Source organism: Osmerus mordax, chromosome 12 (genome assembly GCF_038355195.1).
Source record: "Osmerus mordax isolate fOsmMor3 chromosome 12, fOsmMor3.pri, whole genome shotgun sequence".
Taxonomy (NCBI): Eukaryota; Metazoa; Chordata; class Actinopteri; order Osmeriformes; family Osmeridae; genus Osmerus; species Osmerus mordax.
Window position 1 is genome coordinate 9143498 of NC_090061.1, and position 12534 is coordinate 9156031.

A 12534-nucleotide genomic window follows, 5' to 3' on the forward strand; every position below is an offset into this window, starting at 1 on the left:
TCTTTTTTTACAAACTGTAATAAATTAGGTTTCACGTTTAATTCATTTTTTGAGCTGTATAAGAACAGCAAAACACAGAACAGTAACAAACTAGAGCATATGAAACACATCCAGCTCCTTCAGACACCAGTAGACGAGGTCTCCGGGGACAGACGTCGGCTCACCTAAAACCTCATTCCTCCATGATCAGGCTCTTCTTGGCTTTGTCCAACCTGTCTAGGATTTCACTGTAGAGACCTGACATCTTTGGGCAGACAACAAAAAAAGTGATACCAGCATATCCAGATATTTCTGCTTACAGGTAAAGACATTCCTTTGTCTACCGTACACGACTTCTAAGACGATGTCTCATAAGACATTGGATTAGTCTTTCTTGGGACAAATCTCACTTCACTAGCAGAATGACTTGCATATTTTCACTACCCAGCTGTTACCAACCTCTCTCCTCCACTGCTGGTCTCTCCCCCCAGTCCCCTCTCTCACTTTACCCCCCTTTTCTTCCCCTGTTTACGTTGCTCCCTCTCTCCAGCCCCAGTCTTCCCCCTCCCCCCAGTCACCTGCGTCTGGTAGCTGTCCTGCAGGGAGCCCAGGTGGCAGAGGAAGCTCATGGCTAGGCCGCACCACCTCTCGGCTGCGGGGTACTGGGCCAGGCAGTACAGCAGGATGCCCGTGTTCCAGGCTCGCGTCAGCAGCCACAGGATCTCCATCTCTGGGAAGTCCTCCGCCTGGACAACAGACAGCCACAGCGACCGCTCTCAGCTGGCCGTGTGTGTGTGCGCTTCAGGGGCGCCTGGCTGTGCTCACCTGAGCCCTGCGTGGGCGTGCTGGAGGCCGTCACGAGGCGGGAGGACGCGGACGAGAACATGCTCGTACGACGGCCTGCCTCCACGCACATGGCGGAGGGTTATCATAGGATGTTCCACAGATACATGAGGGTGTACAGTATTGGGTCGGAGTTGCATATGAAGGCGTGTGTGTGCCTTGTACATAAAGCGGCGTAATGGCTCAGTAATGCGATGCCTCTTTCAAAGGCCCAGCAGCGCAGCAGCAGAGTGATGGCTTGTACAGGACATTAGCATCCAAATGGCAGGAAGGGGATGGTGAATGGAAGCATCTGCTAATTGAAGTGCTGCTGAAAGCCCATTGATAAAAAAAACTAAACTAAACAGGAGATGCTTTCAAAGCTGCAGCGGGCAGGGGGTGGAAGGGGGTAATTACAGTGCTGCCAGGGATGCTGGTGGTGCGCGCGTGTTGCCCTCCTGTGATTAGAGTTGACTCACTGCGGCGACGATGATTGACAGGGCCTCCTCGTAGTAGCCCCACACCTCCTCCAGCACCCTGGCCTCGACCTCAGACACCCCGCTGGGCAGGGACAGCTGGATCAGGCTGTGGACACACTGACTGGGAGGGTCCCCCCACACACACACACACACACATCCGTGTTGAGAGAAACACACAGAGGGTACCCAGCTGGAGCTCAGGCTGATGGGGAACCGGCCTCGGCTGACCAGAGGAGCATGCTGGAGTGGGTGTGGTGGGGTGGGATCACCTGCAGCGGGCCAGGTCTGTGTGGGGCTGCTTCCTGTGTAGGGCCAGAGCGATCCTCAGGGCCTTCTTACACAGCAGGGGGAAGTGGGCCGGGGGCTCCATGGCCAACGCTGCACACGGACACACTCGTCAAGATACATGCGCCCTAGCTCGACATCATCTACAGACATATGAACTGACCGATGATGATCACTGTTCAGTGCTGCGTCTACCCTGGGTGGTTGTTTTTGTGAGGGTTTGGGCGTGATTTGAGTTGCCCTGACCTGCGAGGGTCTCTAACACCTTGGCTTCAATGCACTCCATCTCCAGAACGGACTCCAGCACTGTCTCCACTCGGGGGTCGTTGAGCTTGGCGCGGGCCTCAAACTCATACAGCAGCAGCAGCGTGTCGGTGGGGTCCTTGGAGAAGTCCCCTGGGGTTGGTTACATCACATGTGGATCACAACGTCACTGGCTCATATGGCTTGGTGGGAGTACAGGGTAGTGGAGTGTGTGTGTGTGTGTGTGTGTGTACAGTAGAGGCACTGTGGGAGAGCAGGTCTATAATGGAGGAGCTGAGGGGCACCTGAGGCTTTCAGAGTCTTCCACACCTCCCAGCAGATCTGAATGTGCTCCAGGGCTTGTGTTAGCTGCTCGGTCTGGGAACACAGAGTACACACACACACACGTTCACACTACTGCTGTGGCATCAATGGGTCTTCAGCGTCGCCATCTAGTGGTGTCTTTTTCTCATCAACCAGGTTTCAAAATGAGCAACAACAGTACGCCAGTCCTGATAGCACGGTTAGTCACTTACTGCCCCTCTCCGCTGGTCTCGGTACATTTTCATCTGTGTGGATGGAGAGCGTACTAATGTGGGAGACTTAAGTGGGCACGGAGGAAGAGAGTGTGTGTGTGTGTGTGGCACACCTGGTCGGAGTGGGGAGACTTCCTGCAGAGCTCCAGAGAGGCAGCAGCAGCCATGAGCAGGCACGTCTTCTGGCCCATCAACACTGCACGGTCTGGAGGGCACAGCTGGGACAGCTGCACATATCACACACAAACACAGATTACTTTCTTTTTGCAGACGTCCCTCCTTATCATTAGGAGTGGGCCCCGGCTAAGCAAATCAGAATCCTCTCCTTTCAACGGCTGATAAAAGCTAGCTTTTCCAAGTTGAAAATGCTGGTGTACACATTTGTTTATCTGAGGCCTTGTGCGGCTCTTATTGATCCACACCTGCACAGATACAGATCAATTCTCAGAGTGATGCTAATGGGGCCTTGCCTGGTAGGAGAGCACAAAGAAAGCCCTCATCCTGCCAGGGCTGCTCTCACACTGCAGAGCCGAGTTCCAAGCTGAAACACACACAGTTAAGGCACCGCAAAGTGCCAACATGAAACAGGGTGATGGATGGGCCCGGTGTTGCAGGTTTGCAGCGATGCCGTAAAACAGTGGATCTACAGTAAAGTACCGATCTTCCTGAACCAGTTGGCATCCTCTGAGCGCGGCGCCCCCGCCATGCCGGGCCCAGGGCTCGGCTCCGACACTCTCTGCAGTGCTGGGGTGACACAAAACAAGCAACACCAAGTTAAATACGTGTCAAATACAGCGCAGTCAAAAAGACTCAACTGCTAAAATATGCCATGAGGGCTTGCCAGAGAATCAGTAATGGCAGTAAGAATAGTGTATACTCACCCATTCTAAGATAAGACAACAGGACGTCCAGATTGGCATGCCTGTACAGAGAGGTATGGATGTTAATAAGACTACAAACTAAAGGAGTAAACCCACCACTAACCCATTAAACATGCAACAGTCTACTGTCAAAAGAAACCACCAAACTGACCTCATCTCCTCACTTGCTTTTTCCAGGGTTGACAGCACCAGGCGAACCAAACACCTGAAACACAGGGAATGGAGAGAGCTGACGGCCTCTTTTCTCTCACCTACTGACTGTGGTGCGCAGAGGCACACATCCCCACGAGAGGAGGAACAGGAATATAGGGCAGTGGATCAGAGGGAAGCACGGCAACATCACGGTACTTTAGAAGCATTTCTTACAGCATGACACAGCTTTATCCAAGAGGACTGCCGGATGGGACCCAAGTATTCGTTAGACGTTTGTTCACGTTCGTATCAACATATTGAGCGAACATTCAAACTAAGCGTGAGTGAGTGTGGTCTGTGCATTGATTGTGTGTGTGTGTGTGTGTGTGTGTGTGTGTGCGTCGGACCTGAGAGCTTTCAGAACCTGAGGACCATCCTGTGAATGTTCACACAAGCTCTCCAGAGCCTTGATGGCCGTGTCTTGCTGCTCGTTCTGCAGGAGACCAGGGAGACACGTCATCACCACCACACCCCCAGCTAGTTCAGAGGCGGTGAGCAGCCTCCTGGGGTCCCCAGGAGATCCACCCAGCCCCGTGTGAAGGCCCACCTCCAGAGCGATCTGAGCAGCCAGGCTGAGGAGGCTGGAGGCAGCGTCCTCACACACCAGCAGTCTGTCCTCACTGCTCACCGGACCGCAGGCCAGCACGCCGATGGCCTTCACCGCCTCCACAGCTGGTACACGCACGCACGCACGCACCACACACACATGAGACCTCGGCCCTAGCCACACTAACACCAGGAGAGGGACAGCACTTTGTATAACGATGATTACCTTTCTCCACGTTATTCTCCTGGATAGAAATCTTGTAAATGCTGAACTGAGTAAATATGCTGGTTGGATCACATCTTTCGGCCTCCTTAATTGCCTCTTTGGCCTAGACACCCAGCCACACACACACTGTTAGTTCCTGTCTTTTGAGACAGAGGTCTGCCCCTTGACACCATAGCATACCGTATGTGTATGGGTGTGTGTGGTGTAGTACAGTATGTGTATGGGTGTGTGTGGTGTAGTACAGTATGTGTATGGGTGTGTGTGGTGTACTACAGTATGTGTTTGGGTGTGTGTGGTGTAGTACAGTATGTGTTTGGGTTTGTGTGGTGTAGTACAGTATGTGTATGGGTGTGTGTGGTGTAGTACAGTATGTGTATGGGTGTGTGTGGTGTACTACAGTATGTGTATGGGTATGTGTGGTGTAGTACAGTATGTGTATGGGTGTGTGTGGTGTAGTACAGTATGTGTATGAGTGTGTGTGGTGTAGTACAGTATGTGTTTGGGTTTGTGTGGTGAAGTACAGTATGTGTATGGGTGTGTGTGGTGTAGTACAGTATGTGTATGGGTGTATTGGCGACCTTCTCCAGCTGCTGCAGGTGCAGGAAGCAGGAGGCTCTGTTCCTCTGCAGCTTGGCCAGGTTGCCCTCCGTCTGCCCTGCCTTGTAGAAGCTCAGGGAGTAGTTGTACCACTGCAGAGCCTCTGAGTAGCTCTTACCCTGGAGCAGACACACTCAGTCTTTGAAATATCAAACTCCGGGGCCTCCCTTGGACAAAAACACGACCGTTAATAATCAACATTCAGACGGCTGCTCTGCCTCGGAGGGTGACTGCTACCTCAAAGTTGTGGGAGGCCTTGTCCCAGAGCAGCAGATGCAGAGTGGTGAGGCTCTGGGGGGGGAGCTGTCGTCCAGTGTGGTGTCCTGGGGGGAAACAGAAGCTGTCCGTCACACTCGGCTGCACCACTCACACCTCACTGCTCTGACACCCTCCTCCCTCTTCCTCCTCCTCCCTCTTCCTCCTCCCTTTTCCTCCTCCTCCCTCTTCCTCCTCCCTCTTCTTCCTCCTCCCTCTTCCTCCTCCTCCCTCTTCCTCCTCCTCATGGGCAGGAGCCTCATCGTGGGCGTGGCCAGGGTTCGCAACTACCTTTTTTCCTCACTGTCCCAGTACCGTCCTGGGTGTGTGTGTGTGTGTGCTACCTGTGATGACGTCCTCTATCTTCTGTCTGGCCAGCAGCTCCTTCCCCCTCTGCAGCAGCAGCTCGATGTGTAGGACCAGGGCGCTGCCCAGCTCCGACGACGACTCAAAGTGCTGACACACCCTCTTCAGAGAGTCAAAGGCCAACGTCTCCCTGTGAAACATCCAGACACAGCAGAGTCGTCACTCCATGGAGTTGACATTCGTGTCGTTGTTGTCATGCACTGATCATTGCTGGAGTCGGGTCAAATGTGGAGCTGACGAAGGTGTGATTCTACCTGTCTTCGGCCATGAGCATCTTCACCATGCTCAGACAAACCTCCAGAGGGACCTCAGAGTCTAGCATGTCTGTAAACCCTGACCCGAAAACATTCTCTTTTAATCACTCACTACCGCATTCAAGAAAGGAGCTGTATGACTGTTCACAGTGAGTGGGTGATGATGACACTGTAGTTCTACTGACCAGCTCTTATGTGTTCCTCCTGGGCACCACATCTCAGAAGTATTCTCATCTTCAAGTAGAGTCCAGAGGGGTGAACCCTCTCCTAACAAGTTTGACAAAATCTCAAGTTATTAAGAAACATTTTATGCACCCATTTTTTACTATCTAGGTGCATCATGTGTTGGTTTACCTTGTTGGCTAAGCTCACAGCATTGAGAGCTTTCTCGTGAAACTTCTGACAGTCCCATTCAAGATAAACAGTGGCTAGGAGCCTCAGAACTTTAGCCTTGAGACAAGGATGTGTTTAAGTGTTATCGAAGCACCAATTTGTGGTCAAGCTAAATCAACATACAGGAGCAGTTTTTATGTAAGAGGTGGTATTATGTTATGTATAATAGGAAACAAGCTGCACAGATCTTACTTGAACCTCAGCACCCGGGGAGTATTTTGCATTTGTCTTCCCTATGTCATAACTTTGACTGAAAAACAAAACAATTGGTTTCTAGTCAAAACAATTTCTGCAATGCAACACTGCACTGTAACAGGTTGTCCATATGGTCATGTTGTTGGGATGAAATCCAGAATCGTTACCTCAACCAGAAAGAACTCTCCTCGTACTTTTTTAGATTGAAAGTGTCCACTCCAAAGTTATAGCACATGAGAGAGAGATATCCACCCTGAGAGGAATAAAGAGCAGAAGAATGGCCACCTGTTATGTAACCAACATGTTGTCACATGTTGAAATACTGCCTTCAAAAAAATAATTGTTCTATTTGTGAGGTTTTGTGTGAGTTCCTCTTTTGTGGGTGAGTTTCCCACCTCTTTCGGGAGCCTCATCAGCATGTCTTTGCAGCGCTGCATACAGTCCACTGCCTCTTGCTGCTTATCCTGGGCCAGAGCCTGCATAGACATGGACACAATGTCAAAAGTTATATCAATAAGTCAGATGCAACTCATAGAATATGTTTAATTTATTGAGCAGACATAACACGTTTTCCTGCCTCACACCCTCTTACTGCAGGTGTGTGAAAATCTCACTTTGAAGTTGCCAGATTTCACAAGAACAAATTAACATTGTGTCATGTGCTCAACAGCGCATATTTCTGAGAGCTCACCGACTCTGCCTGGTAGGAGAGAACTCGGAGCAGGTCCTTCTCCACATCTCCTTTGGATGTGTTGATGTCAGTTGCTCCATCACCTCTGGAAGTTAGTTTGCTGTACAGGGTCTCCAAACTCTACGGGTGCAACATGGTGATTGTGTTAGGGCTTAAAGAAGGTTGAGGCCATTTCACTTACATTATTATTGTGGAAATAGTTGTTCAAGATGGAAAATACTATGTTTACTTTGACCGCTAGATTTAAAAAGTTATCTGCAAGCTGGGGCTTTTTGCAATCCAGCCATGTTCTCCCTGTCTTGCTTGCCATCTGTAAAAATATAAATAATAATAATAATGATAGCATTAATATAGTACAATGTAGTATTATACTGTTATTGGCATGGTTACATGGTTTATCCGAATACTAATGTCATAAAATTGAACTGAACTAAATTGTTGATTATACCAAAATCTGCTTGCGGACAGCGCCCTCTTTTGGATTCTCGGTATCACAACAGTACAGTAGACAGCAAGCAACATGACGCACTAACAAGAGGAACACAACAGCAACACAGCAACACATGGACTCAGAATCACACTCTTATTGCACACTGTATATTATTAGTGAACTACGTGTTTTGACTCCAAGATGAGTCAATCTCCATTCCAAAATCAAAATCTTAATCCTTAAACAGACTTTCAGAAATCACATATCGGATGTATTAGCTTATCGGTAATTACTTTATTGCTAGAGAGCTTTCTTAGTTACCTTTTGCTTTCTGGAGCTCATTAATAGCTGTACCAACACGTTTAGTAACTGCCCAGTTCCACAGCTGGATTGCACATTCTTCAAGCTGAAAAATACCCAGATGTGCCAAAATGACACACATCCTAAATGACACATGATCGATACAGCTACATCTGTGCAGGTGCTCTTTACCTGAGGATCCTGTGAACTTGGATAGTCTTCTAACACAGAGCTTTCACCAAAGAGCTTCTCGATTATGTCTTCAGTGTTTGCTTGATGTTTCATCAATAGATTCTCTGTGAGACCTAGAATTACATCAAGAAAGGGTCATGAAGGCTGAATGAAGAGAAACATTTGTTTGTACAACAACCAGCGATGATAAAACCAGCAGCTCAAGAGTGCCAACAATGTTTGTTTTTATCAGCATAAATAATATTTACTTAGTCGTTATACTATACTATAGCGACTCAGGAAAATCTGCAGCCTCAACACTGAGCTAGCTCTACGTTATTCACTCACGAGCTCCGATCTAGTTAGCTAGCTAACGTCTCTTTTCTACGAGCTAGTTGTCAAGCTAACCTAGCTAGATTTTTTCCCAACAGGTCTTTTACAGTTCTGGAAACAGTAATTGAGATTGATCATCATAATTATTGTTTAATCAACCCACTTAGATAGTTACTCACACTTCACTTTCGAGAAAAGGCCTTCCATGATGAGAAGATTATTTTAAATAACCAACTAACTAGTGAGTTAGAAACGCACAACCTTAAATGAATGCTGACGGGGAACCAGAACCCAGAGGAAAGCTCGAGCCATGCCAGGTGGATCTGTTCCACTTCCTGGGGTGAGCGATTGTACTGTTAATGGACTGTTAGATTAAAAAGTTTTAAACTAATTAAGTTCCTATGTATTTTTTAACGCTTGCTGCTGCCATCAACAGCATTTGGGAAAGTACCACTATTTAGCCTCTAGATGGTAGCCTACTCACAGTAGGCCTAAACCAGACCTATTGATTTTTCATCACTTTTGTCACACAAAAATACCAGCCCCCTTTCTCTATTGCACTTTTAGACAATGTCATGGAGTACTAGTTTAATAAAGGCAAGGTTGTAAAATAAGTGTTTTTCAAAGTGACATGCTTCTGTGCCATGTATGAAAAACAGACTGTTGACTACCTGTAACAAGTGTAGATTACAACAGAGCCTTTTTCAATGGCTCTGGATTACACCAAATTTACACTGGTTATTTTGTCAACAGTGAGCTAACAAAGTCTTCTGTTTTTTCTCCCGATACTTTAACTGAGACTGTATTGTTGTGTCAGAGAAAAGACTGCAAGCTGTGTGTGTAGACATGGCCAGTTCCCCCTTATTGTGTTTTGAACACCAGATTCTAAAATAAAACGTCTTAAAACTCCACTCCTCTCTGCTCACAGCTTCCAGCAATTGTTTCAGCTGGAGTCTTATCTGCTGCCCTCCTGCACCAAAGGGAATGTGCCCTGCTCTGGAGACTTACAGTGATCACACTGTGTAGTGCACAACCCAGTGAGCGTTGACTCATCTTGAGAAAAGTACAACTACACTTCTCGCTAATGCTAGAAAGATGACTTAGTTTATGTTCTGCTGTGCTCCACAACCTGCTTTTCATCCAAGTTAACTAAACTAATACTGCTAAAGAGCTGGCATGTATCAGCCACGTAGAGGGCGCAGAGTTCAAGTCATCGTGGTCTGATTGTAATGTGCAGAATCTCACCCTGTCAAACTCTCCTCAGATGGCATGACTCCTACAACTGGACTGTTATCTATCGTTTCCCTAGTTCTCATATCACCATTTTCCCACTGTGGAAAGACAAGAGTGGTGTTCATCACAAGGATCACATATGGTGCTGGGCCGCACCTATTTGTTGTCCAGGGATTATGAGTGAACCCAGCCCAGTTTGGGAGGACGTCTGCCCCATTGTGGAGCCCTCAAAATGGTGGTTTCTTTATTCCTGACAGGAAGGGTGGAAAGGTGAGGCAGGATGTTCATATTTACAGTATCTACCACTTGGCTATAGGAGCTGCATGCCTCTTTGTTGTAGTGATGAAGGAAAACAGTCTGCAGCACATCCACACCAGCACACACACAAACACACACCATGTGGTACCGCTGCTGGAGGAGAACCTGTGGTGATTATTTACAATGATATAAAAGCTCAATATCCTGTTTCCACATGTAATAATACATTTTGAAAATATTTATTCCAACAGTTGTTTACCTGTGTTTGACATCTACCTTCCCTTGTGCTATTTTGAGCTCCCTAGACAAAATATGTTCAGCAGTCTTGACTCAGTTTTGCGATATTCAGTTGAGTTCATGGGTAAATCGATACAGGATTTGTCTTGTTACAGGTATTAAATCACGTCTTTAATGTTTGTGGAATGCTGATTCGACATTGAGTTGGCTACAATTAGAATGTTCTATAAAGTCATATAGTTGTACAGATTGTTTAGGTTGTCGGTAAGTTCTGGGATCCACATAACCTAACTGCTCTTACCCTGAGCAAGTGACGTTGCATCCTTCCTCCTTGTCGTCTATAAAGGTTGCCAGCAGCGCATGAACTGTTAGCAGCGCTGAATACGGTGGAGGGAGGAGAAATTCACCTAACAGTTTCACCTGACAACACAGTGATCACTAGCAAGGGAATGGATGGTTTATGTTTCACTTAACTTTCTCTAGTTCAAAAGCCCAAGCATTTATTTTCTGTGAGGAAGTATTTTTTTTAACACTTAGTGGAGTACTTGTTAAAATTCCATTCACTAAGAGCACGCTTGGAGGGCGGAGAAACGTCGCGCGATCGCACCTGCCGCGGGGAGACAACTCATCAGTCTTCTCAGTTGCAGTTTCCAGAGTTGAGACTAAACTGCGCGCCAGAGCTCCCATGAAAACGCAGCATGGGATATGCTCAGGATTGTTGAATCGTATATTTCTATTCAAGTGTTTTCTTTTGGACTTAATTTGAAATCCTAATGCATTTGCGATCTGTTACATTTTAAGAACGTGTTCAACCTCTTTAGGACTGGACATTTACCTGAGACTCTTTTGATAACCTCTTGGGATTTTATTGGGGAATCCCTTGAAAGAATGGCCCCATACTGTGCAAAGCTGATATTTTTCCTCTTGCATTGTTTCACATCAATAAGTGGTAAGAATATTTTATGATCATCCAAACAATTGTCATTGTTTATGATTGATTATAGCCTAAATGAACACTGCTTACTTCTTCAACTACTGAAGTTTGAATGTTAGGCTATGGGATATAGCCCACATTTTACCAATCCGATATTGGTGTCTGATTGACAACCTTTTTGGATTATAATGACAAAATGGTATTCGTGTGTTTTGTGTTTAAATTTAGTTGGACTCATTTATGTTCAAGGTGCAACGAGTTTCAAACGAGTGCGCTTACTTCATATGATTCAAGGGTCCCTAACGCGCCGCATTATGTTTCTCAATAATTCAATTTAAACGATTTACGTGAGTCGGTAGATAATGTCTATATTGATCCTATTTCGACACTTTGTCGAGAATTGATTAGCATTTAAATTAAATCCACTAAAATATAGGTTTTAAATGTTCACTATATATATCTTCCCCTTGCAACGTTAAGGTTAATGAGGGATGTGTTGAGTGATGCTCCAACTTGTTTTGTTTGTTTACCTGAGTTATTGGTTTGTCATATAATATTTTGAAAATACAATTCACTCAGTGTCCTCTTGTAAATGGCTGATAAATAATCAGAAGCATGTTGGATTTAGGCTGTTGTGAAAGTCTGTAGATTAGCCTACAGTTCCCCAAGGAGGCAATAATGTGAAAATATAACTGTTGCTTTAGGTAATGGTGTTTATTTCTAACAACTGTTATCATAAGATCAACAGAGCGAAAAGTAGTTAAACATTCCATTGAGGACAAAGCCAGCACAATTGTTGTCACTTGGCAGCTTGGCTATCTTGATGCTTCTCCACGGCAAAACAAGATGTAGTATAAAAGGTGGATGTTCCTCTGCATTGTGCCTTGCCTGGTGTGCAACACAGATACATGTTTTCCTTCCAGTGTCCAAATAAACAGCCCATCCAAACAGAGGAAATATTGCCCCCAACCCCCACTCTATCTCTCTGCCACTGTGTCAGTCCTTGTCGCTTTGTCTAAAATGTTTCCAAGTAGGTTTCCTTCACTGTCCGCACGCGGAGCGTGGGAAAGACATTAGGAGGAAGCGGACGGAGGGGCAAGAGGTACCCTGTTTTGTTCTGGCCCGTGGAGGTCACAGAATCATGACACGCTACCTGAGTAAAGATTTCTTCCCGGAGCTTCTTGCAGTCCAGAGTGTGTCAGGCAGCCTCCACCTCAAGACAATGGCGGGGGATTAAAGGGAGACTATTGTGTTTGGTGTGGTGGAGCTTGCATGAGAGTCATTAGTGGAGTCACGTGTCTCAAGATTGAGAGATGTGCTGACTGATGCCTGTGGGTATGTTTGTAAGAAAGGTTTAATAGGTTTTGTTTAATAGTTGTAACATTTCTAAATCATTTTCCAGTTCCATTTTCTTTGTCTACTATAGCTTGGTCAACATCAGTATCTTCAAACTGCATCAGTACGTTCCTTGTTGCTATTAGTGATGCAAAACTAAGGAAGGCTTAGTCTTGCCAAAGGATGCCACAGATGCACATGTTATCAGCACCTATGTCACTGTGAGCTGGGATGCATGGCTGCTTGTCAGTTAGCAGCAGAGTCCAGCGTTGCTCCCGTCCTGCCTGTTGACAGTATCAGAGCTCTTACCCTGCGTGTCCACTACAGCGAAGCAGGCGGAGCGTCGGCTTCCAATTCATTTTC

General features: G+C 46.6%; 2 protein-coding genes across 2 annotated transcripts in view; one reads left to right on the forward strand and one right to left on the reverse strand.

Moving 5' to 3' along the window:
* Window positions 1-81: 81 nt before the first annotated feature.
* On the reverse strand, window positions 82-8381 carry tex11 (testis expressed 11). Its single transcript, XM_067248181.1, has 29 exons — window positions 8354-8381; window positions 7863-7975; window positions 7692-7776; window positions 7389-7468; window positions 7170-7250; window positions 6941-7060; window positions 6645-6725; window positions 6417-6502; window positions 6247-6304; window positions 6016-6111; window positions 5847-5928; window positions 5662-5740; window positions 5386-5537; window positions 5024-5109; window positions 4768-4905; window positions 4190-4292; window positions 3965-4089; window positions 3765-3850; window positions 3377-3430; window positions 3226-3266; window positions 3002-3088; window positions 2815-2885; window positions 2458-2571; window positions 2114-2186; window positions 1812-1961; window positions 1550-1658; window positions 1281-1401; window positions 558-725; window positions 82-244 (listed from the first exon to the last, which is right to left on the reverse strand). The coding sequence occupies exons 1-29, from the start codon at window positions 8379-8381 to the stop codon at window positions 173-175; spliced, it is 2739 nt and encodes a 912-aa protein (XP_067104282.1). The 3' UTR covers window positions 82-172.
* A 2024-nt stretch (window positions 8382-10405) lies between these two features.
* kdrl (kinase insert domain receptor like) overlaps window positions 10406-12534 on the forward strand; it is a 43193-nt gene continuing 41064 nt past the window's right edge. The window contains exon 1 of the mRNA XM_067247611.1: window positions 10406-10851. Coding sequence (XP_067103712.1) covers window positions 10791-10851 — 61 coding nt within the window. The 5' untranslated portion in view covers window positions 10406-10790. The remainder of the gene's footprint in view (window positions 10852-12534) is intronic.

Coding starts and splice junctions, on each gene's coding strand:
- tex11 (XM_067248181.1), bottom strand. CDS start 8,381: ATGGAAGGCCTTTTCTCGAAAGTGAAGT. Junction 6,112..6,246: donor CCCCGGGTGCTGAGGTTCAA/GTAAGATCTGTG, acceptor CCTTGTCTCAAG/GCTAAAGTTCTGAGGCTCCT. Junction 5,741..5,846: donor GGAGGAACACATAAGAGCTG/GTCAGTAGAACT, acceptor TTTTCGGGTCAG/GGTTTACAGACATGCTAGAC.